At 43.4% G+C, this 26,218-nt stretch overlaps 1 protein-coding gene across 3 annotated transcripts in view; it reads left to right on the top strand.

The window, feature by feature from the left end:
- edc4 (enhancer of mRNA decapping 4) overlaps positions 1-26,218 on the top strand; it is an 89,535-nt gene that overhangs the window by 25,533 nt on the left and 37,784 nt on the right. The window contains exons 6-16 of one of the 3 annotated variants that reach the window (XM_056281481.1): positions 872-1,019; positions 1,528-1,632; positions 2,577-2,689; positions 2,937-3,020; positions 3,162-3,257; positions 6,240-6,339; positions 9,233-9,413; positions 9,752-9,818; positions 10,710-10,801; positions 11,750-11,896; positions 24,418-24,602. In XM_056281481.1, coding sequence (XP_056137456.1) covers positions 872-1,019; positions 1,528-1,632; positions 2,577-2,689; positions 2,937-3,020; positions 3,162-3,257; positions 6,240-6,339; positions 9,233-9,413; positions 9,752-9,818; positions 10,710-10,801; positions 11,750-11,896; positions 24,418-24,602 — 1,318 coding nt within the window. The remainder of the gene's footprint in view (positions 1-871; positions 1,020-1,527; positions 1,633-2,576; positions 2,690-2,936; positions 3,021-3,161; positions 3,258-6,239; positions 6,340-9,232; positions 9,414-9,751; positions 9,819-10,709; positions 10,802-11,749; positions 11,897-24,417; positions 24,603-26,218) is intronic. The other 2 variants (XM_056281483.1, XM_056281482.1) reach the window with 2 other exon arrangements.

Genomic DNA, 26,218 nt, shown 5'->3' with positions numbered 1-26,218 from the left:
TGGTCCGTTGTTCCACAGCCAGGACGGAATCCACATTGTTCCTCCTGGATCTGAGGTTCGACAATCGGTCTGAGCCTCCTTTCGAGCACCCTAGAGTAGACTTTCCCAGGGAGGCTGAGCAATTTGATGCCCTGATAATTGGAGCACACCCTCCGGTCCCCTTTTTTGAATATGGGAACCACCACCCCAGTCTTCCACTCCACAGGTACTGTCCCTGACCTCCACGCGACACTGAAGAGGCGTGTCAACTAAGATAGCCCAACAATGTCCAAAGCCTTCAGCATCTCAGGGCGAATCTCATCCACAGCCGGTGCCTTGCCACTGAGGAGCTTTTCAACTAACTCAGAGACCTCTGCCATGGATATGGGTGGGGCTTCCCCTGAGTCTTCAGACTCTACCTCCTCCACTGAGGACGTGTTAGTCGGGTCCAGGACCTCCTCAAAGTGTTCTTTCCACCGCTCGACAACATCCCCAGTCCGGGTCAACAGTTCCCCTCCCCTGCTGAACACAACCTGAGTCAAGCCCTGCTTCCCCTTCCTAAATTTGAACATTTCTCAAAAAAAAAAATTTTGTTGCCAAGTCATGGAGATTTTGTCATCAGGCTGTCTGCGCCATGTCGCTCAGTTTAGCCTAGAGACCATTGGAAATGAATGACTTTCAGCCACTTTGCCTCTTGTTGTCGCTGCCGGTGTGAGCGCAGGATTAGCCATTTCTGGATTAGCACCAAAAACCTGCAAATATGTTGTAATAAAGGGAAAAAAATCCTATGCCATCTCAAACTTGCCACAGTAATCGCAGGAAAAACTCTTTAATGTTCTTCAAGACTTCCCCTTCTTTTACCATGATTCTCCTTGACCCATGTTCCCCACAGTGACCAAGTAGTTGTCCATATCCGACAGCCAAGCGACATGCCTCTGAACTCCCACCACCGTCTCATCTGGTGCCCCTTCATCCTGGACGACAGTGACGAGAACCAGGATGACACGAGCCAAACCCTGGCCCTTCTACATGAAGACAGGGTATCGACATCTCACGTAGAAATGCTTGTCACGACAGGCCTTTTAGACAGTCTGTAGTCTCTGAGACACTTGCTTGTTTTACTGCGAGGTACTTTTTGGGCAGATTGGCAGCTTTACTTAATGAGCTGACCCATGAAATCCTCTCAGGTTTTACTCCTAGCCAGTAACAATGGTCGGTTGTCAAAATCTCCAACCACTTTCATCGTTCTATCAATCAGCAGGATTTTCAAAGGACAATAATGCCTTGGAATAAAGCTTAGTCACCCGCCGTAATGCCTGGTAGTGTAAAAAATTACAGCCAAAGTCAAATACACCAGAATTTGACTGGTTAGCAGTGGTAAAAATGTTTTAATTTGGTAGAAGGAAATAAGATCAACTTTTAAAGCTGTATATCAAATGTAGCACATTTGTGTGAAGTGGCTCCCTATATCAATTGCCTTCTTCCACTGTACTATCCAACTTGAATTTTTCCATACTCTCCACTAATTATGTCTTTCTCTCCCTCTAGGCTGAGGTGTGGGATCTGGAGGTCCTGCGTGCCAACAATAGCAGCTGGCCTGTCGATGCTTCAGAGCTAAAGGACGGCCTCATCACAGTGAGGGGACACACCGGGGTAGGAGACAAGAAATTGAATCGTCTGAAACCGAGACACTTTTTACCCCTCTGATACTCCCTTGGCCTTGAAAGCTTTTTATCCACAGCATTCAGAGAAAGTGGAAGAGAATAGGATTGAAGGATTTTGCCACCTCTTGGTAAAGCTACAACAAATGTGACCGTTCTCACAAGATTTCCTGGTGTGGCTTTAACAAATTGAAGCTCTGCATTTCAGTGCAGTTCTAATGATTATATTGTGTGCCTATCCCATTGGATTAGGTGTGGTTTGGATTTGATCAGTTCGGATTCCTCTTATTGAATCCCATTCTCATTGTATCTCAGTCCAGTTGGGACTGGGACAGACATCGAAAACCATAAATTTCAGATTTAAATCATGCTGCTGTAAATAGTTAGCGGTTTGCTTTATCAAAATTTTGTTTAGTGAAGCTGAGCCACACTTTAAAATGTTTGCCGTGTCAGTTGTAGACTGTTTACAAGAGGTCCTGGCAGTAGAAAAACTATTTTATGGACATTTTAAAGCTCGGCGCATTTCACATGTTTTGTGAGTGCGCCTGAAGCTAGATTTCTAGGAATGGATAATTTGCTTTGGAACTTGCCTTTCTTAAGTGATGCCTAGATTTTGAAAATGAGGAACAGGTTCCAAGTTGAAACTGGTTCCTGATACCTAATCCTACCGCCCAACCAAGGCTTACTTACAGAGGTAATTAGGGTAAACACTGGTTTTTGAGTATTTACTCTGTAGTCCAGTAATAAGACATTACTCATTTCCATGGTTTATTTCACTTGGCATGTCTTCAGAAAGGAAAATCTTTTGACTCTCACTTTACAGATTGTAACCTTAGTGATATACATGTTTACTTGTAGTTGAGAAAACCTTTGAGTTAGTGTAGCGCTGTGTCTAAATATCTTTGCAACAACTGTTTCATGTGTCTGTCTCTCCAGCGAGTCAGTGAGGGCGCTCTCTCTCCAGATGGGACAGTCCTGGCTACAGCCAGCCATGATGGATATGTCAAGTTCTGGCAGATTTACATAGAGGGTGGACAGGACCAGCCCAGGTAAACATAGAAGCAAGCGGTCAGACAGTGGTTGCATTTAATGGAGTTCTAGTAAATATTTATGTACTTTGCACTTAAAAATGCAGATTTTAAGTTTTCCCTACCAAGAGATACCTAAGCAAAATTAAGAAAAACTCCATCATACACATTTTAATGAAGTAGCTATTATTTTTCTGTCATTCTCTTCCACTCTCGCTGTTTTCTCTCTCCTTCTTGTATTCCCTTTTTTCTAACTTTTTACCTATAGGTGTCTGCATGAATGGCTCCCTCATGGAGGACATCCTCTTTCCTGCTTACTCTTTTGCGACAACCACAAGAAACAAGACCCAGAGTGAGTGCACACACCCAGACCAACAGTTTTTGCTGTTGGAAGGGAAATGGTGACTCATTTGCATTCCTTTTGAGGCCAATGCTCAGATTTCTCCCTACCAACCCCTCTCCCCCACCCCTTGTCTCATTTCTCTGTCTGTAGTGTTCCATTCTGGCGGTTCCTAATAACCGGAGCCGATCAGAACCAGGAGTTGAAGATGTGGTGCACCGTTTCGTGGACCTGCTTACAGACCATCAGGTTATTGCTCTGCTCTATCAATGTCAAATGATATCTTGTGAAATTTGTGTTCTGTTCAAAAGGGCCCAACCAGTTCAAATGTCTTGGACTGCTGATGACAAGTGAACCAAAAAGTTTTGTACATGATTAGATTTCTTGTGGAGGTTTTGTGAAAAAGTGGTTCTGAAGTATTGCTTGACAGAAATAAAAGGGAAAAAAAGGTTGCAGTGTACATCACCGCATGCATGTCCAGAATATTATATGGTATAATGGTACTCTACACATAGATTGTTATGAAGCTTAATTTGCAGAGCAGTTTGGACTTTGGAAAATCAAATTTGTTACCTTGTTGGATAGTGTGTTGACTTGGGGACAATTGAACTTTTTACTAAATCTTAAATGAATGTTGCTTAACGATTTTATTATTATCAAAATGATGGTTGCAAAGTTTTAAGTGAAGAAGCAAAAAAAAAAAAAAGTACACACCAATCAGCCAAAACATTAAAAGCATTGACAGGTAAGTGGATAACATTGATTACCTCATTATAACGGCACCTGTCAAGGGGTGGGATATATTGGGCAGCAAGTAAGAACAGTCAGTTCTTGAAGTTGATGCGTTAGAAGCAGGAAAAATGGGCACGTGTAAGGATCTGAGCGACTTTGACAAGGGCCAAATTGTGATGGCTAGATGACTGGGTCAGAGCATCTCCCAAACGGGAGGTCTTGTTGGGTGTTCCAAGTATGCATTGGTCAGCACCTACCAAAAGTGGTCCAAGGAAGGACAACTGGTGAATACCGTTGCCCTGCAAGGGTGTACTTGGTCTGCAACAAAGCTTAGGTAGGTGGTACATGTCAGAGTAACATCCACATGGAATGCCAGGACCCAAGGTTTCCCAGCAGAACATTGCCCAGAGCATCACATTGCCTTTGCCAGCTTGCCTTCCTCCCATAGTGCATGCTGGTGCCATCTTTTTCCCAGGTAAACGATGGACATGCCCACAGCTGTCCACATGATGTAAAAGAAAAGGTGATTGATCAGACCTGGCCACCTTCTTCCACTGCTCCATGGTCCAGTTCTGACACACATGTCCATTGTAGGCGCTTTCGGCAGTGGACAGGGGTCATCATGGGCACTCTGACCGATGTGCGTCTACGCAGCAAGATGCGATGCACTGTGTGCTCTGACACCTGTTTGTCATAGCCAGCATTAACCTTTTCAGCAATTTGAGCTACAGTAGCTCTTCTGTGGGATCGGACCAGACGGGCTAGTCTTCGCTCCCCACATGTATCAATGAGCCTTGGGCGCCCACGACCCTGTTGCCGGTTCACCAGTTTTCCTTCCTTGGACCACTTTTGGTAGGTACTGACCAATGCATACCGGAAACACCCCACACCTCCCGTTTTGGAGATGCTCTGACCCAGTCATCTAGCCATCACAGTTTGGCCCTTGTCAAAATCACTCAGATCCTCATGCGTGCCCATTTTTCCTGCTTCCAACACATCAACTTCAAGAACTGACTCTTCGCTTGCTGCCTAATATATCCCACCCCTTTACAGGTGCCATTTTAATGAGATAATCAGTGTCATTCACTTACCTAGTCAGTGGTTTTAATGTTTTGGCTGGTCAGTGTATATGGAGTTTTTTGTGTTGTTATTTAGAGCTGTGAACGAATGCCAAAAATAGGCCTCGAACGAATAACGAATATTACACACTGAGGTTCGAATGGCATTCGAATACCTTGAATTTGCATATCACCCCCAAAAATCAATACAGAGAGAGTAAGTCTATTGTAGCCCGTGTTTTTATTAACAGCATATTTATGACAACATACAACTCCAGCACATTGTCCGCACATATTAGTCCAAAAACTGTTGTTGAGCACCCCTAAACATAAAATAAATCTGACTAGGAAAAGGCCAGATGATGTTAACTAGGGCCTACTCTAAGTAACATACAAGTAAAATAAATCTGACTAGGAAAAGGCCAGATGGTGTTAACGAATTTACCGTAAGTAACATAGGCATAGTAAATTATCCATGACCCACGGGGCTTAAAAAAATAAAATCAAGAGTCCTACTCACTGTAGTAGTATAAGAAGTTGTGCTAATAGTGGTTTGCGAGAAAAACCAAAGCGTCCACGTGTTCAGACTCGAGAGCGCTCCTTTTTTTGGTGACTATGTTTCCCGCATCAGAAAAGACACGCTCAGAGCGCACGGATGTCCCTGGCACGGCGAGGTATCTCTGAGCCATCTTCCCGAGGTGTGGATATATTCTCTCTTCGATTTTCCCATTAACAGCCCAAAACCCAAAGAATTTCCATACGTAACTTCTCAGATGTTGTGGAGTATGAATGACTCTCGCAGGAGATGTGCTAGTGCTAGTGCTAGCGCTTGGGTCACAGCCAACGTTCTTCTCGGATTCCGCCATTTCCTGTGTTCTATGAGCCCGCCCGCTCGGCGTGGGAACTGACAAGAGCTTTTTAATTTCCGGTTTTACTACGGATGTAGGCTATGCTTATTTTCATAAAATACGTTTCACGAAACCATCATTTATTCCCATTTAAACGTGTGTGCATTAATAATAATAATATTAATAAGGGGGAAAAAATATATTAAAAAGATATATTACAAAAAATCGAATTTCATATTTTCATATTCAAATTCGAATATTATTACCATAATTCGAATGTACATTCGAATTTCAAATGCTATCTGACAGGCCTATTGTTATTACAGATAAAATATTTAGTACTTTATATACATTGGCAGTACACCAAAAAATAAAATTGAATGTCATATTGTACTTACCACTTGGGCACCCTCAGAAAAGTTCTATTGCATTATATCAAGAATGTGTGTGTGTGTGTGTGTGTACACACACGAACACACACGAGTGTCATTTTTTTTTATGGGATTGCTGGAAAGCTATAAATAATCACCTTTAATTTTGTTATCCCATTTGTGATGCTTCAGTTAAGAGACTATTCTTCTGTCTGTTTCTAGGTTCTCTCCAGATCCATTTAACTCATCTGTTCTGCCCAGTCTGAAGGCCAGTCTGGATCTGTCTGCAGAGTGTCTCATCCTCACTGATGTACAGAGGAAGGTCTCAGCAACATTTTTCAAGCGTTAACTTTTTAGGAATGTTCTTGAGTAATTGATGTTTGTTGTGGTAACTCATCAATCAAGCTGATGAAATGAACTAAACTGTCAGCAAAGGAACCAAGTATGCACATATCCAGAAAATATTAAGGTGCAAGACAAAAATAGCAAAACTAGAGTGTAGTAGTCTGCACTCTAAATTGCTCCCAAAAACTATTTTATTCAACGTTTCGATCAATTTCAGGGATGGGCAGCATGATCCAGAAAGGGCTGGTGTGGGTGCAGGTCTTTGTTTCAACCAAGCAGTTACACATCTGAGTCTACAAATCAAGGTCCTTAGCAAAGACTATTGAATCAATACAAATCCTGCAGAGACCTGAATTCACATACCACACACGCACGAAAAGAATGCCAACAAAACATTAAATAAGCTTAATATTTTGAATTCTTAAAAATGCAATAATTTTAATTCAGTCAGCTAAGTTTTGTCATGGAATGTTAATGTTGGGAGCATTATTTGTTTCAACTTCATAAGTATCTTGATTTGTTATAAATGTTTTAGTGCATGGACAGGGGTGGCACAGTGGTGCAGTGGTTAGTGCGGTTGCCTTAAAGCAAAGAAGGTCCTGGGTTCGAGCCCAGGAGTAGTCCAACCTTGGGGGTCATCCCGGGTCGTCCGCTGTGTGGAGTTTATATGTTCTCCCCGTATCTGTGTGGGTTTCCTCCGGGTGCTCTAGTTTCCTCCCACAGTCCAAAGACATTTAGGTCAGGTGAATTGGCCGTACTAAATTGTCCCTAGGTGTGTGTGTGTGTGTGTGAGTGTGAGAGAGAGAGAGAGAGAGAGAGAGATGGCCTGGAGGCCTGTCCAGGGTGTCTCCCCGCCTGCCGCCCAATGACTACTGGGATAGGCTGCAGCATCCCCGTGACCCTGAGAGCAGGGATAAGCGGTTTGGATAATGGATGGATGTTTGAGTGCATCCTCTTGCTAGCTATCTCACTAACCCATGTGATGTTGCTGAGCAGCTGTTTGAAAAAATACAACTGACAAACTGATGACAGTTCAGTAGATCCTCCTCAGGCAAATATGAGTGGGTAAAACAGGCATTACTTATAGGGGTAATAAGGCTAAATCATTATCACCTGCTGGTCAGCATGAAGCACAATCAATACAAGACGGCAGTCATAAGAATGCACACAGTCATTCCGAAGAAGGAAAGGCGATAAGAAGGAACAGGCTAATAGCCAGAACAGTACCTATATAGAAAAATATAAACATGTATATACACCTATCAGCCAAAATGTCAAAGCCACTGACAGGTAAGTGAATAACATTAATCTCATTACAATAGCACCTGTCAAGGAGTGAGATGCATTAGGCAGCAAGTGAACAGTCAGTTCATGAAGTAGATGTTTTGGAAGCAGGAAAAATGGGCAAGCGTGAGGACCTGAGTGACTTTGACAAGGGCCAAATTGTAATGGCTAGATGACTGGGTTCGAGCAGGTCCAAAACGGCAGGTGTTTTGGGATGTTCCTGGTATGCAGTGGTCAGTACCTACTAAAAGTGTTCCAAGGAAGGACAACCAGTGACAGGGTAATGGGCACCCAAGGCTGATTGATGCACGTAGGGAGCGAAGGCTAGCTCGTCTGGTCCGATCCCACAGAAGAGCTACTGTAGCACAAATTGCTGAAAAAGTTAATGCTGGCTATATGATAGACGGGTGTCAGAACACACAGTGCATCACAGCTTGCTGTGTATGGGGCTACGTAGCTGCACACTGGTCAGAATGCGCATGATGACCCCTGTCCACTGCCAAAAAGCACCTACAATGGGCATGTGAGAAACAGAACTGGACCATAGAGCAGTGGAACAAGGTAGCCTGGTCTGATGAATCATGTTTTCTTATACATCATGTGGACGACAGGGTGCGTGTGCGTTGTTTACCTTGGGAAGTAATGACACCAGGATGCACTATGGGAAGAAGGCAAGCCAGCAGAGGCAGTTTAATTCTCTGGGAAATGTTCTGCTGGGAAACTTTGGGTTCTGGCATTCATGTGGATGTTACTTTGACATGTGCCGCCTACCTAAACATCGTTTCAGACCAAGTACACCCCTTCATGGCGATGCTATTTCCTGACGGCAGTGGCTTCTTTCAGCAGGATAATGAGCCCTGCCACATCGAAACAATTGTTCCGGAATGGTGTGAGGAATATGACAAATAGTTCAAGGTTTTGCCTTGGCCTCCAAATTCTCCAGATCTCAATCTGATCGAGCGTCTGTGGGATGTGCTGGAAAAACGAGTCCAATCCATAGAGGCCCTACCTTGCGACTTAAAGGATCTCCTGCTAATATCTTGTTCTTGGTGACAGATACCACATGACACTTTCAGGGGTTTTGTAGAGTCTGTCTTGATGGGTCAGAGCTTTTTTGGTGGCATGAGGGGGACCTATACAATATAAGGCTGGTGGTTTTAATGTTTCGGCTGATTGGTGTAACTATACAAGATACTGTGAAAATTATAATAAAATTATATAAAGTTATAAATAATTAACCCCATCTGAGTTATATTTTGCTTTTGGGCCCTTTGCCTATTATTGGAGGGTTTTTTTTTTAAGATTTTGTATATTTGCTGCATGTTTTCGCGGTACGTTGTATGTTTATATTATTATGTGTCTAAAACTGAGCCTGCCTTTTGGAAATTGCTCTTAATGAGAGGGAGGTCAGACTCGGTCTCCAGCAAATATCACTTTGATCAACTCAACAGTTTTCGTCTTGAAGCAAATCAAAACTGGTGTCAATAATAACACAACACATGCATTTTGAAGAACCCCGAGCTCTCAATTGCCACTGAATTGTGGTCCTAACCACATACCATATTTATGTTGTGTTTTGCCACAAGGTTCTGTATGTGATGGAACTTCACCAAGACCAGGAGAAAGGCCACGCCGCTTTCACAGCTGTGTCGGAGTTCCTGCTGACCCACCCCGTGCTCAGCTTTGGGGTCCAGGATGTCTCTCATAGCCGACTGCGACACACTGAGGTCCTTCCTGCCGAGGAGGAGAGTGAGAGTATGACTACAGGTGCTGGAACATGCGTTCACACACACACATACACACAAATGATATAAGCATATAGACAAATGGGTGCAGATTGTATAATTTTTTCGTCAACATAAAACACTTGAAATTGTTCACAATGACTAACTTTGCTGCCAAACAAATTGTACCTTTTAAAACGACAACTCCAACCATGTGCCTTCAACTTAAAGTCTGTCCATTTTGAGAGCTCTTGAAGTACATTTGTCTTATAATATTTTCGAGATTTAATGTGCTGTATCCTTTGTCATTACCTTGACTCAGTTGCTTAGAATGAATCAGAGAAAAGTCAGCTCAGGTTACCCAAATGTGTTTTCTTTCAGAGGGCAACCAAGGACCCATGGAGTCCAAGTCTGGGATTCAGATCAAACTCTACTGTGTGCACACCAAGTGAGTTCCCACCCAATATTTGCTGTCTGCTCTATAAATAATAAAAAGTGTTTGACTGTATTAAAAAAAGCTTGCTTTTTACGTAACAGAATAATGCTCTTACAGTCTCCCTTCCCATGATGACTTTCTTAGTTATTCAATTGAAGATTCAGTCCAATGAAAATCAAGTTTTCCAGTCTTGTATTTTTTTAACATAAGTTTTCATATACTAAAGTTGGCCAAAATATTTGAACTGCTGTTGTTGTGAAATTATCACTTAAGGGGCGCCCCGGTGGCTCACCTGGTAGAGCGCATACCATATGAGGCTGAGTCCTTACCGCAGTGGCCTGGGTTTGAATCCGGCCCAGGCCCTTTGCAGCATGTTATCCCCTCTTTCCCCTGGCTTTCCTGTCTCTCTGTCTCTCTTCACTATCCAGTGAAAGTGGAAAATAATCTATAAAAAAAAAAAGAGGGGAAAATATCACTTAAGCCCTTTGAAAAACTATCCTTCTGGTTGTCAATGTAATTAAGCCAATCAATCAGCTTTTGGTGATAAAATCAGATCTTCTAATAATCTTGATTGGAAAATCTATTGAAATGTCATCAGTTTGTCAGTTGTATTTTTTCAAATAGTTGCTTAGCAACATCATGTGGGTTAGTGAGCTAGCTAACTAGAGGATGTGCTGAAACAGTTATAACAAATCAAAAGATACTAATGATACTAATCAAAACGATACTAATCAAAAGATACAACTAGCAGTTGAAAAAAAAATAATGCTCCCAACATTAACATTCCACGATAAAACCTAACTGACTGAATCAAAATTATTGCATTTTTAAAAATTCTAAAATATTACGCTTATTTCTTAATGTTTTGTTGGCATTCTTTTCGTGTGTGCTATGTGAATTCAGGTCTCTGCAGGATGTCCAGATCTGGTTCCAGCCCAATCTTGGTTCGAACTCTGCCCTCTTCCTGCCACATTCTGACTCCCAGGATGGTTTCGGTAGGTCTCTTATCTACTGCTCATGTAGGCTCATGTTTATACAAACTCTGTTGGAAGTAACCCAAAAATTTAGTACAAGAAAAGGAAAAATTCAAATGCAAGAAATGTTTGAATGTATGCTAATGTTTGTGTTCATTTGCAAATGTGTGACAGCATTAGATTATTTGGTAAATCACATTTCGGTGGACTTACGCATACGAAATAGGTAGCGATTGTACAGAAAACGGCTTTTGTTCTACTATAACCGGTGTCTGAAATTCAGATTTGACCAGAAATGTAAAGCACTTTGAGTGGCTGTTGCAGCTAGAAAAGTGCTATATAAAATGCAACTTGATTGATTGATTGATCGATTGATTGAATATTGAGTGCGGTGTGTTTTTCTCTAACCATGGTCTCCACAGCTTGTCTGTCCTTATGTAACAGTAGGGATGCACGATGATATGCCGATATGACAGGCCAGTAAGATGACGCTTTTATTATGCGCACACAACACAAACCATTGATCAGGCACGGGCACAGCGTGTCACGTAGGTGCTGATTTATGTTTTTGCCCGTGGTTGCCCAAGTTAAGTGAATACCACTAAGGTGATGATTGTCACAAAATCACTTTTATTGCGCTTGCTTTAGTAATTACCATGAATTTAGGCTTACTAGTCTGCTGTCATCTGTAAGCCATAGACCTAAACCTCAAAAAAATGCGACACTGCTCTGCTACAAATTATAACAGGCTGCACTAAACCAGCATACAGTCTTATTTGTTTATTTATTTCTTGATTCCTTCATTCATTTTTTTTTTTTTATGATTGACCTTACCCATGGTTGCTCAACATTCTGGGATCGGCGCCTATAGCAGGGCAGAGCACGTTTTTTTTTTTTAATCTGCTGCACCAGCTTTTTCTTGAATATTATTATTAACAATGTTGTTGTTGTTTTGTTATGCCCTGCAAGTTGGGTGTGAGATGGAAGAGAAAGAAGAACTCTGGAGTGAGTTGGATGAAGTGGTGGAGAGTGTACCCAAGGAGGAGAGAGTGGTGATTGGAGCCGACTTCAATGGGCATGTTGGTGAAGGGAACAGAGGTGATGAGGAGGTGATGGGTAGGTATGGTGTCAAGGAGAGAAATGTGGAAGGACAGATGGTGGTGGATGTTGCGAAAAGGATGGAAATGGCTGTGGTGAATACATATTTCAAGAAGAGAGAGGAACACAGGGTGACGTACAAGAGTTGAGGAAAGTGTACACAGGTGGACTATATCTTGCGTATAATTGTTGGAGACTGCAAGGTGGTGACGGGAGAACATAGCTAGGCAGCATCGGATGGTGGTCTGTAGGATGACTTTGGAGACCAAGAAGAGGAAGCGAGTGAAGGCAGAGCCAAAGATCAAATGGTGGAAGTTGAAGAAGGAAGACTGTTGTGTGGAGTTCCGGGAGGAGTTAAGACAAACACTGGGTGGTAGTGAAGAGTTGCTGGATGGCTGGGCAAGCACTGCAAAAATAGTGAGGGAGACCGCTAGGAAGGTGCTTGTTGTGTCATCAGGACAGAGGAAGGAAGACAAGGAGATTTGGTGGTGGGATGAGGAAGTACAGTAAAGTATACAGAGGAAGAGATTGGCAAAAAAGAAGTGGGATAGTCAGGGAGATGAAGAAAATAGACACGAGTACAAGGAGATGCAGTGTAAAGCGAAGAGAGAGGTGGCAAAGGAAAAGGCATATGGTGAGTTTTTATGAGAGGTTAGACACTAAGGAAGGAGAAAAGGACTTTTACTGATTGGCTAGACAGATGGACCTAGCTGCAAAGGATGTGCAGCAAGTTAGGGCGATCAAGGATAGAGATGGAAATGTGCTGACAAGCTAGGAGAGTGTGCTAAGAAGGTGGAAGGAATACTTTGAGGGGCTGATGAATGAAGAAAATGAGAGAGAGAAGGTTGGATGATGTAGGGATAGTGAATCAGGAAGTTCAGTGGATTAACAAGGAGGAAGTGAGGGCAGCTATGAAGAGGATGAAAAGTGGAAAGGCAGTTGGTCCTGATGACATACCTGTGGAGGCATGGAGATGTTTAGGAGAGATGGCAGTGGAGTTTTTAACTAGATTGTTTAACACAATCCTGGAAAGTGAGAGGATGCCTGAGGAGTGGAGAAGAAGCATACTGGTACCGATTTTCAAGAACAAGGGCGATGTGCAGAACTGTAACAACTACAGAGGTGTAAAGTTGATCAGCCACAGCATGAAGATTTGGGAAAGAGTAATAGAAGCTAGGTTAAGAGGAGAGGTGATGATCAGCCAGCAGCAGTATGGTTTCATGCCACGAAAGAGCACCACAGATGCGATGTTTGCTTTGAGAATGTTGAGAAGTATAGAGAAGGCCAGAAAGAGTTGCATTGTGTCTTTGTAGATTTAGAGAAAGCTTATGACAGAGTGCCGAGAGAGGAGGTGTGGTATTGTATGAGGAAGTCAGGAGTTGCAGAGAAGTATGTAGGAGTGGTGCAGGATACGTATGAGGGAAGTGTGACAATGGTGAGGTGTGCGGTTGGAATGACAGATGGGTTCAAGGTGGAGGTCGGATTACATAAAGGATCGGCTCTGAGCCCTTTCTTGTTTGCAATGGTGATGGACAGGTTGACGGACAAGATCAGGCAGGAGTCTCCATGGACGATGATGTTCGCGGATGACATTGTGATCTGTAGCGAGAGTAGGGTGCAGGTTGAGGAGAGCCTGTAGAGGTGGAGGTATGCACTGGAGAGAAGAGGAATGAAAGTCAGTAGGAGCAAGACAGAATACCTATGCGTGAATGAGAGAGAGGACAGTGGAATGGTCAGGATGCAAGGAGTGGAGGTGACAAAGGCATTTGAGTTTAAATACTTGGGGTCAACTGTCCAAAGTAACGGGGAGTGCAGTAGAGAGGTGAAAAAGAGAGTGCAGGCAGGGTGGAGTGGGTGGAGAAATGTGTCAGGAGTGATTTGCGACAGAAGGGTATCAGCAAGAGTTAAAGGGAAAGTTTACAAGATGGTTGTGAGACCAGCTATGTTATATGGTTTGGAGACAGTGGCACTGATGAAAAGACAGGAGGCGGAGCTGGAGGTGGCAGAGTTGAAGATGCTAATATTTTCACTGGGAGTAACGAAGAAGGACAGGATTAGGAATGATTATATTAGAGGGACCGCTCAGGTTGGACGGTTTGGAGACAAAGTAAGAGAGGCAAGATTGAGATGGCTTGGACATGTGTGGAGGAGAGATGCTGAGTATATTGGGAGAAGGATGCTGAATATGGAGCTGCCAGGGAAGAGGAGAAGAGGAAGGCCAAAGAGGAGGTTTATGGATGTGGTGAGGGAAGACATGCAGGTGGCTGGTGTGACAGAGGAAGACGCAGAAGACAGGAAGAAATGGAAACGGATGATCCGCTGTGGCGACCCCTAACGGGAGCAGCCGAAAGTAGTAGTAGATAGAGAAGGCCGGAAGGAGTTATATTGTGTCTTTGTGGATTTAGAGAAAGCATTTGACAGGGTGCTGAGAGAGGAGGTGTGGTTTTCTATGAGGAAATCGGGAGTTGCAGAGAAGTATGTAGGAGTGGTGCAGGATATGTATGAGGGAAGTGTGACAATGGTGAGGTGTGCGGTTGGAATGACAGATGGGTTCAAGGTGGAGGTGGGATTACATCAAGGATCGGCTCTGAGCCATTTCTTGTTTGCAATGGTGATGGACAGGTTGACGGACAAGATCAGGCAGGAGTCTCTGTGGACTATGATGTTTGCGGATGACTGATCTGTAGTGAGAGTTGGGTGCAGGTTGAGGAGAGCCTGGAGAGATGGAGGTATGCACTGGAGAGAAGAGGAATGGAAGTCAGTCGGAGCAAGACGGAATACCTATGCATGAATGAGAGGGAGGACAGTGGAATGGTGAGGATGCAAGGAGTGGAGGTGACGAAATGTGTATGAGTTTAAGTACTTGGGGTCAACTGTCCAAAGTAATGGGGAGTGCAGAAGAGAAGTGAAGAAGAGAGTGCAGTCAGGGTGGAGTGCGTGGAGAAGAGTGTCAGGAGTGATTTGCGCCAGAAAGGTACCAGCAAGAGTTAAAGGGAAGGTTTACAAGATGGTTGTGAGACCAGCTATGTTATATGGTTTGGAGACAGTGGCACTGACGAAAAGACAGGAGGTGGAGCTGGAGGTGACAGAGTTGAAGATGCTAAGATTTTCATTGGGAGTGACGAAGAAGGACAGGATTAGGAACGAGTATATTAGAGGGACAGCTCAGGTTGGATGGTCTGGAGACAAAGCAAGAGGCAAGATTGAGATGGCTTGGACATGTGTGGTGGAGAGATGCTGGGTATATTTGGAGAAGGATGCTGAATATGGAGCTGCCAGGGAAGAGGAAAAGAGGAAGACCCAAGAGGAGGTTTATGGATGTGGTGAGGGAAGACGTGCAGGTGGCTGGTGTGACAGAGGAAGATACAGAGGACAGGAAGAAATGGAAACGGATGATCTGCTGTGGCAACCCCTAACGGGAGCAGCCAAAAGTAGTAGTAGTGTAACTGGGTTTTTGTGTAAGGTTATATGAGGCTTTAGTAAACCACACAACACATCTTAAAAGAGCAAATAATATACAAAAATGCATTAATTGCATTTAGCGCAGGGCGTCATTGCATTCCTTGTGAGAACCACGTTGACTCAACCCTCAGCTGAAAGAGTTAACGGAGCTAACCTTCGCTTCTGTTGAACACCGATCAACCAGTTTAATATTACTATGCCTTGCGAGCACTGCTTAAAAGCAACAAATGACATTATTAACCTCAAGGATGATATCCGATGGCTGTCAGATGAACTCTGATACAAGGACTGTTTTATCTGATTTTATTGACACCACACACAGCCTCACAGTCCAATATCTTTTCGGGTTGTCTGTTGTGTTCAATGACTCCTACTTTTGTTCGTTATGAGTCCTTTGGTAGTTCTCCAATGTGGGATACACACTGTCTTCCACAGGCTGTGCACACAAACGCACTGGCAGAGGGGTGTGTGGTATTAACCGCAGCTGTGGATTTGTGTCTCCTGCGCTTTGACAGGTGCTTTTCCTGCATTTTGTTTCTTCAGCAAGCTTCACGCCTTCATGACATAGACGGAGCTAGTTGGGTTGATCAGCAGCTGCTGTCTCTAGTGTGCCAAGGTGGGGCCCACGCCTCTTAAGGGAGACCTTCAGCTGGTCTTTTAACTTTTTTGGTCCACCAGCTGAGTGGTGTCCTAACCTCAACTGGCCAGACAGGACCTTCTGAGGGATGCAGTCATCTGGCATGCTGTTGAGGTGGCCAAGCCATTGGAGTTGTCGGTGAAAGATGGTAGCCTCTATGCTCCTGCTACTGGTGCATTTTAGAATCTCCCGATGTGAGGTACAATCTTGCCAGATCACTTTCAAGATCCACTGGAAGCATTTTATGTGAAAGGCTTCAAGTTGTTTCAGGTGGTGGCTGTAAAGCATCCATGTCTCACATCCATAGAGAAGTGTGGATAGGCACACTGCCTGATAGACTGCAATCTTTGTATTGAGGTGAAGGTTGTTGCTGGTGAGGAAGTTCTGGTGGGGGATCACATGACCATTGGCAGAGGATTTCTGTTTTTGGGATGTTAAAAGATAACCCCATTCAACAATATACCCTCACAGCTGCCTTGCAGTGCTACTGGCGTGTGCAACAAATGCGCAGTCGTCAGCATACTGTAGCTCGAGTATGCGCAGTGACCTGAGCTTTTTGGTGGCTTGGAACCTTCTGATGTCAAAAAGGTTCCTATCCAGATGGAAATCAGTAGTCACCCCACTCTCTGCCTCTATGTGTTTGTGCAGGAGAATTGTCACGCAGAGGAGGAATATGTTAAAAAGCACTGGTGCAAGCAGACAGCCTTGTCTCACGCCCTGTGCCTACACCAAATGCCTCAGACTCGGTTCCACTCACTATAACCTTAACGCGCTCATCCTTTTGTGAAATTGACGCAAGATGTTGAAAAATTTTGTGGGGCAGCCGTAATGCAGGACAGCCTCCAAAAGGAGGTTACGGTCTACTGTGTCAAAGGCCTTTGAGAGGTCCACGAAGGTGATGAACAGGTTTTTCTTCTGTTTTTGACACTTTTCTGCAGCTGTTGTGCAGTGAAGATCATGTTCACAGTGCTTCCGTTTTTGCTGAAGCCACACTGGGATTCAGGAAGGAGCCCCTCAGTGATGTTGTCAACCAGCCTGCTGAGCGTGACTTTTGCCAGTACTATGCCAGCCACTGCAAGGAGTAATATCCCCCTCCTGTTCCCTCACACAAATGTATCACCCTTGTTCTTGTAGATGGTAATGATGTTCACGTCCCTTCACTGATGAGGGACACATTCTTGTTTCTACACCTCGGCAATGAACAGGTAAACTGCTCGTGTAGAGGTAGCTTCCTTGCTTTAGAATTTCAGCAGGGATACAATCAGGACCTGGGCTTTTGTTCTTCAGTGATCTGATGGCTGAGAAGACTTACCCAAAGGATGGTGGAGCATTGAGGGTCATGATGGTGGGCAGCAATGGGAGCTCGTTAAGAATGGAGGTGGCCACTTTGTTGAAGTGATTGAGAAGTGCTTCAGGAGTGTTTTCTCCATCACTGAGTGATGTTGACCTGGTCCTTTGAGGGTGGATCCATCAGTGCTTCTAATAGGACAGACAGAACAGCTTCTTGGACCATAGATGGTTTTTATGGCATTATAAATGTTGTGCATGTCGTGCTTGTCTGTGCAGTTTTGAATTTCTTGAGCTTTAGAAGCCCACCACTCGTTCTGCAGGCATCGCAGTTCTTGCTGGAATGTCATGCTTGTCTGTGCAGTTTTGAATTTCTTGAGCTTTAGAAGCCCACCTCTTGTTCTGCAGGCATCGCAGTTCTTGCTGGACTATTCCTTTGCTGTTGCCATTCCCGCTTTAGTGTCTGTGAGGCAGGGTGGTCAAGGCTAGTTTTGTGTGTTCTGTGTATACTGTCCAGAAGCATGACACAACATGTGTGGCATTTGCATCAAACCAGTCCTGGTGCTTTTTTTTTTAAACTTTATTGATAGGTTTTTTTTCCCCTTAAAAATATACACACAAAAATTAATACGCACAACCCCCTCCCCCTTGCCTGGACACCCGGGGGGGGGGGGGGTCCCAGCCAGGCAGGAAAAAAAAAACAACGAACAAAATCATCAATTAAACACCTTTTTTGTTACAATTGGAACCAGTCAATTGTCAGACACCTAGTGCTAAGTACATACATGCACACTTAATATGCAGATAGAGATATGTACAGTATATGCACACACTTGTACACAAATAAAGAGATATACATACCCTTACATCTCAATACACATATTTAAGTACAGGCGGACATATGTGGACAGGCACATCGACAGTCACACAATAAGGCACTTATTCCAGCTAAATTATCCTGAATTATTAAATTATCACCCATTCTTAGTCCTAATACTTAGAATAAAGGGGTAGTTGCTGTAATTTGGGGGGGGGTCTATTCTGGTATTTCTAAAAAGATAGAGCAATAGTGAATTCTATAAAGGGAGACAAGACATCCATAAATTTCTGATGGGACTTAGATCTGTTATAGCTCTAGTGGAATTTAAGATAGCACTTCTTTGATCCAACTTGTGAATGATGGGGGCTTATCAGACTTCCAGTTGCGAAAAATAAGTCTCCGGGCTTGAAGTGAGGCAAATGCTATAGAGTTAGCTTGGGATGTTGTAATGTCTACGCCCTCACCAGGAACTCCAAAAATGGCAGTGATTGGGCTGGGTTCAATTGTTTTACAACAAATAAATGAGAAAACTTCAAAGATAGGACCCCAAAATGTATTAAAAGATGGGCATTCCCAAAACATGTGACCAACTGTGGCTGGGTTCAGGTGGCACCTAATACAAGCAGGATCGATATTGGGATATAATTTGCACAGTTTCTCTCTCGTGTAATGTAAACGATGTAACACTTTGAATTGAATAAGGCAATGCCTAAGGCAGGGAGAGGTGGTGTGAATGTGCTGTAATGAATATTTCCAAATCTCTTCAGTGAGCTCAATGTTTAAATCCTGTTCCCAGGCTGATTTTGTTTTGTCCAAGGAAGGTAAGCCAATAGCTTGGATAATCTTATATATTTTAGAAACATTTTTCTTGGTATCCAGGTCCCAGTCCAATATGATGTCTAATATGTTCTTTTCCTGCAGGACAGGAAATGAGTGGTGTTCTTTGACAAAGCTGCGGGCCTGGAGGTATCTAGAAAAAAAAGGGGGGGGAAAAGTGTGTCTTCGGTATATTATGGTCCTGTTGGAGAATTTCAAATGAAGCAGAAGTGCCATCTACAAATAGGTTGCTAAAAAAGATCAAACCGTTATTATGCCACATTTGAAATGCTGCATCAGTCTGGGAAGGAGGAAAAAAGGTTATGTGTCAAGGGCATATTGCCGCATGCACTGTTGAAATTAAAGTGTTTTCTGAATTGATGCTAAATTCTAAGAGAGCTTTTTAATCACAGGATTATTGACATGTTTAATAGTTCCCCCGGGTAGTGGAGAACTCAGTATGGATATTGGAGAGACTGGGATAACAACGGGTCTCCATAAGGGCCCAGGTGGGGCCACTTTTATTTTGAAACACTGCAATCCAGTAAGTTAATATAACTGTTGGCTGACCAGTAATAAAACATAAAATTAGGCAGTCCCAGTCCTCCCATTAACAGGCATCTCCAAAATGGTTCTTTGTGATCATGGCCTGGATCTATTCCAAACAAGTGAAGAGATGTGACTGTCAAGGTCACGAAACATAGATTTAGGTAAGAAGAAAGGAATCATTTGGAACAGATACAGGAAATGAGGCAGCACTGTCATTTTAATTGTATTAATCCTGCCTGCCAAGGAGACCGGTAGTGATGCCCATTTCGCAAGATCAAGTATGTATGGTCTTGTAAGTTTTTAAAGTTATGGCCATAAAGATCGTTGTAAGCTCGCGTAACAGTGATTCCTAGATAGGTATATGAATGGTGTTCCAGCTTAAATGGAAATTTATTGTAGTTAAGATCTGACGCTATTTGGTTAATAGGAAAAAGCAGACTTTTGGAAAAGTTAAATTTATAGCCTGAGAGTCTTCTGAAGTGGTGAAACATATATCTGTAAGCCGAGGTAGGGATTCTACTGGATCAAATATGTAGAGAAGGAGGTTGTCCGCATAAAGTGAAACTTTATGGGTAGAGCCCCCTCTCACGATGCCAGCTATATTTTCTTCTGCTCTAAAGGCTATAGCCAAGGGCTCAATAGCAGTATTAAATAAATATGGAGATAGGCCGCAGCCTTGTCTAACGCCACGATGGAGGAGAAAATAGTCTGAGCATAAGGAATTGGTTCGCACTGACGCCTTTGGGGTTGCATAAAGTAGTCTGATCCATGTAATGAATATTGGGCCAAATCCAAATCTTCCCAGAACAGCCAGAAGGTACTTCCATTGGCTCTGATCGAAGGCTTTCTCAGCATCTAGGGAGAGTACAACTTCTGCTCGCTGGGTTGAATGAGAAGAATAGAGCACATTAAACAGTCTAGACATGTTGAAGAAGCATGCCTTTTTTTGATAGAACCAAAATGATTGCCTGTGTCATCGTTTCAGGTAGTTCTTGTCCCAGTGGTGTTTCGTGGTATACAGAGCATAAGATGGGAGATAATTTTGAAGAAAAAAATTATGAAATTCTATGTGAGCCCTATCTGGCCCTGCTGCTTTGCCGCTTCGCATCGAGTTAATGGCTTGAGTGATTTCTTGACATGTTACAGTGGCTTCAAGGCTGCTTTTGGGCTTCTGAGTCAATCATTGGAATGTTTATTTTGTCAAGGAAAGCATTAACCTCAGAAGTATCGACATTGGCCTCTGTTGCATAGAAATTACGATAAAATTATTTGAAACTCAGTAATAGTTTTGGGATGTATGGAAATCACACCAGGTGCCACACGTATCTCTGGAATAGCTATGTTAGCCTCCGTTTAAGTTGATGGGATAGCAGTATACCTGTTTTGTCGCCATGTTCATAAAATGTTTGTCTTGATTTAAATAAAAGCTGTTCAGTATGTCTGATTGACAAGTTGTCAAATTCAGTCTGTAGCAGTAGCCGTTCCTTATATAATTCAGATTTTGGGTCAGTAGAAAAACTCATGTCTATATCTGTTATCTGAGTAGACGGTTCCAAAAGATGTTTTATGCTTTTTTGCTTCTCAAAAGTCGAATATGAGATAATTTGTCCTCCAATGTAGGCTTTGAGAGATTCCCAGATTATAGTGTATGACATACCTGGGGTCGAGTAAATGTCTAGATAGGTATCAATTTGCTCATTTATAAACTTGATGAATTTATCACAGGACAGCAACAATGGATCTAGTCGCCAAGTGTGCTGTGGTGCTACACTATTGGGGAAACGCATATCTAACTGAACCGGGCTGTGGTCAGAGATAACAATGCTGTGGTACTGGCAATTTGTGACTAATGGGAGAGAACTGCTATTGAGCAAGAAAAAATTGATTCGTGAATATGAATGGTGAACTGGCGAGAAAAATTGGCATTGTTGTAGGATTTGTGTTTCTCCACAGGTCTGTAAGTTTGTATAAGTCCATAAATGACAGACGAACCTTACCGGATTTGGAAATCGCACTATCGGGTTGAGGTCTGGACTTGTCCAGGCCTGGGTGCAGCACGCAACGCAATTTGAAGTCTCCTCCCAAAGCTAGGTGGTGTGTGTGGAGATCTGGTATTTTAGCTATAAAGCGGGAGAAAAACTGTGGGTTGCCCCAGTTCGGACCATAGACATTAGCTAAAACAATCTGTGAACCAAAAAGTTTACCAGCAGCAATTATGTATCTGCCATTGTTATCAGCAATTACTGAAGTTGGAACAAAAGGGATTCCCTTTTTGGTCAGTATGGCTATGCCGCTGGACCTATCCTCATATTTGGAACAAAATATCTGCCCAATCCAGCCTCTCTCAAGTTTGGTGCATTCATTGGTGCGAAGGTGAGTCTCTTGAAGAAAAATAATTTCCGAGCCCAGGAATTTTAGGTGTGTAAACACATGGCTGCGTTTAATCAGATGGTGGATTCCTGTAATATTCCAGCTGGTGAATTGAATAGAGCCTAAAGTACTGGAACTAGGTGATGCCATAATTGATTACAAGCTGTGCAATGGGATCAAGTGGTACAAGTCTGAATAGCTTATAGTCCCCATGTTTAGTCTTTAAACAAACAAATTCAAACAAATTCAAAAGAAACGGAAAAGAAAAAAGGAGTCCTAAATCCCTATGCAGATCTCCCCCCAAATGGAAGATCTTACCAACCTCCTTTAAACTAAGGAAGTAAAAGCACATGAAAAGTGCTTGTTGTCCCGGAAACTGCTAAGCTAACTAGGGCTTGCAGAACATGTCTTGTCAGACTTTTAAGGCACAAAAGGTAATGATAGAATAGTAAAAACCTTATAACGGCAAACAAAAACAATATCATCAGTAACATACATAACAGCAACGGCAACAACAGTAATTATGAAATCAGGCAAAAATAGCCCAAACTTGAGGTAGAAACATTCGTATCAAAATATAGCCCTTAAAAAGAGCACCAAACCTCTAAAATATTGAAACAAAACAGTCCAGAGTAAATACTCACGTAACTGTTGTGCCCACTGGTAGCATCAGAGAGCACAGTTATATTTCCAAGTGTCAAAAGATATGGAATCAAGGTGTCATTATCAGTTTATGCTCCTTCATTTTGGTCTGGACCTCATCAAGTAACTTGGATGGTGTCTCTGTCCGCTCGAGCAGCATGAGGAATAATGGCCTGCGTGACATAGGATTAGGCCTCTTCTGGGTCCAGGGAAATCTTCTCCATGCCATTATATGTGATGCGAAGTCGGGCCGGATGAGAGATGCCAAACCGGACTCCCTCTAGTCCTCTGAGCTGCTGCCTGACGCCATTGAAGGCTGCGTGGGGGCCTTGGCCACTCGTGCGGTGTAGTCAGGGAAGACTGATATGGTCATGTCCTTTACCTTAATCCTCTGCTTCTCCCTGGCAAGATGCAATATATCCGCACAGTCATTGTAGTAATGCAGGCGTGCTAAATGGTCCTGGGTTGCTGTGCTGGCTTTGGCACCGGCTGTAGTGATCTGTGAGACCTGTCTATCAATGGAGTGTCACCAATGTCAAATGCTTCCTGCAACCGAACTTGTGGAACAATATTAGGGCCCTCTGGTACCCACATGATCCTAATATTGTTCCTCCTGGAGCTAGACTATAGATCTTCACATTTATCTTGTAGTGACTCAGTCAGGGTTCCCAGCCGCTTTACCTCTCATTTCAGAGCCTCAACGTCATCAGAGCAGGCAGTCAGGCTCCGTTCTGTGTGTCCCGTGGTGTTGCGCAGTGTGGTTAATTCTGTGTTCATGGCTATTTTAAAGTCCTCGAACCCCTTTGTAAGTAAGTGCGTGAACATCTGCTCTAATTATTGTCATTTCACTCTCTAAGACCGCTTTTACCTCCATTTTCATCATGGCAACAAAGTCCGCACGCAAGGAGGAAATGCAGCTCCTTTGAAGTCTTCCGCGTGAGCCCCTGCGGGGTCTTCAGCATCGCGGTCTCCTTTCTCACTCGAGGTTGAGGATGCCGCGGTTGAAATAGGCCTCGGCGTAGATGCGGCGGTCTGACGTCCTTTAGCGGTCCTGTGTGCCACGATACAACGTGGATCTAATACCTTAATAATGCTGTGTCACCGGGTAAAATGCGAATAAAGTGCCTTTGAATCTGTTATTTGATTGTTTGTTTTGCAGAGCTAAACGATACACGTCCTACTCCATAGCTTGCTCTACAGCGCCCCCCCCATCCTGTACAGTACAAAATGTACTTTCATGAGAGTTTACAGGCAAAAAAGTACACAAACATGAAGCTAAAATAAAAGCAAACACAGCAAAACATGAAAGATCATAGCATCTCCCCTCCCTACAACACATAACACCCTACATGACATACATTAAGGCTTTCTATTACATATTGTTATCTAATGAGCCCCACCATTATAAATCGGAGGAAGCTATCCACCATTTCAGTCAATTTAGACACAGAATCTTTCAGTTTGGCTAACATTAGCTCTATAAGGCTGTAACCATCATGAGAGCTCTATAAGGCTGTAACCATCATGAGTTCGATCCAGTCCTTATAACAGGGTCTGCTTGTATTTTTCCAGTTCCATAGTATAATCTTGGCTGCATTAAGAAAGTCTGCAAGGGGTAACCCAAACTGTGCCTTTTTAAGTCCACCCACCACTAAAACTGAACTCACAGTTGTGTGGGGGTTGAGGAAGGGGAGGGTCGGGCAGCAGCGCTAACCCACGTCACTGCTTGCTGCTAACGGTTGTGTGGACAGCTCCATTTGAATAACCCGGAAAAAGAACACAGTTGGCATCACCCTTTAAATGTCATCTTCGGTGACGGTTAACCAGTAGTTATTGAGGAGACGAGAGTGCTCTTCATTGAATTTGTTAACAGAGTTTAAACTGTTTCTCTGCTACCAGTCTCCAAGTCACAATCCTTTCACATCTAATTACAGGACTTCTTGTGTCTTACTCTAGCAGGTTTCTCAGACCACTTGACGGACCAAAGCTCCGACAAGGAGTCAGGCAGCGGCTCTCAGAGTGACCTCAGGAAGATTCCATCTCTTCCTGCTCCCACTGACTTCCTCTCTGTCTCGGGCACAGGCAGTGGCGTGTTGCCCCAGCTTATGACCCCAGATGCCTTCATGACCCCTAATACTTCGGTACGAACCCTTAAAAGCTATATTCATTTCTAGCCCCTGTCTAATCAAGAAACAGATGGTGAGTATGTCTCAGGGATACTTTTTACTAAATGTCAGAAATACTTTGGCAATAAAATCCTCTGCCTTAAACAGATTTATATTAGTTGTTAATAGCACTTGCTCCCCAGCATCTGGAGAGTGCTGTTGGAGGTCCCAGAAAGGTATAAGCTCTCACCCTTGTAGAAGTTATTCCTACTTGTATCTCAAAAGAAATATCAAATGGATGAGACTAAAGTATTTAAGTAGGGGCTATTTGTAATTTGTGATATTGGGCTATACAAATAAAATTGACTTGACTAAAGTTTACTGTGTTTAAAGAGATGCTTTCATGCTGTTTCTGAGCACATTTTTGACACGGGTGGTTTGAATTACAACTGAAAGGTAGGTGTGATTTTATGATTTCATAGCTATTGGCTATTGAAATTCAGGGCGGTCGTGTGGGTGTGACTGGGTGGGCTAAACCCTGGGGCTAAACCGCTTGCCGCAGAAAAACGAGAAATTCACTGGTGACAGCCCCCTTCCTGCTCTGTCGTCACTTTACAAAGCAAAAAAAAAAAAAAGAAAAAAAAAAAGGCCAGCAACTAGACCACCGACAGCAGCTTTGAGGTTGAGGATGTGGAAGTGGAAGACGATTCCTCTTTCTCAGTGGAAGTTGACTACTCGCCTCACGAATATGATTCTCAGCCTATACAGCCGTATTCCTTCGAGCCAAAAGGGTGAGTCTCTGTTTTTATAATGTCCCGCTGCGGACACGCCCCTCTATGCTAATGGTAATTCGTGATGCGGCGAGTTACCACATTTTTGCTAACCGGAAATCAGTTACTCGACTGCTGATATCTCGTCTGGCCATAAATGTGATTTTAGGGCTACCATTTGTCTCATCGATAACATCCACACTCCTTACATCGATTAACAACAGGAAAAGTTGGATTTTGATGCAAGTATCTCTTTAACAAGAGGGGGGTCGAAGGCAAGAAATAAGAAATTGGCGATGTTGGCAGCATCAATGATCTAATAACACTCTCTGATGTTGTGTATAATTTTCTAATAACTTCGAGTAAATAATTTGTGAAGAAATTAATTGCGGGGTGTCCGGGTAGCGTGGTGGTCTATTCCGTTGCCTACCAACACGGGGATTGCCGGATCGAATCCCCGTGTTACCTCCGGCTTGGTTGGGTGTCCCTACAGACACAATTGGCCGTGTCTGCAGGTGGGAAGCCGGATTTGGGCATGTGTCCTGGTCGCTGCACTAGCGCCTCCTCTGGTCAGTCAGGGCGCCTGTTCTCACTCGCTGTCACACACTATGTCCCCTTGGTGAAACTCTTCGCTGTCAGGTGAAAAGAGGCGGCTGGCGACTCCACATCTGAAGCCGTCCCTGGATCGGCAGAGAGGGTGGAGCAGAGACCTTTTGGGGGGGGGGGTGTTAATTGTGATGTGACGTAAGAGACAGAAAACACAAACGAATGAAGAAGTCACTTGGACCATAACATTCAATAATTAAATCAGGTTGTTTGTTTTTTTTTAAACGCTCATTCCTCCCGATTACTGTTTTCTAATGGAGAGTTCTCAGATAGTAT

The sequence above is a fragment of the Lampris incognitus genome, chromosome 6, assembly GCF_029633865.1.
Source record: "Lampris incognitus isolate fLamInc1 chromosome 6, fLamInc1.hap2, whole genome shotgun sequence".
Lineage (NCBI taxonomy): Eukaryota > Metazoa > Chordata > Actinopteri > Lampriformes > Lampridae > Lampris > Lampris incognitus.
This window is presented reverse-complemented; position numbering and strand designations above follow the sequence as displayed.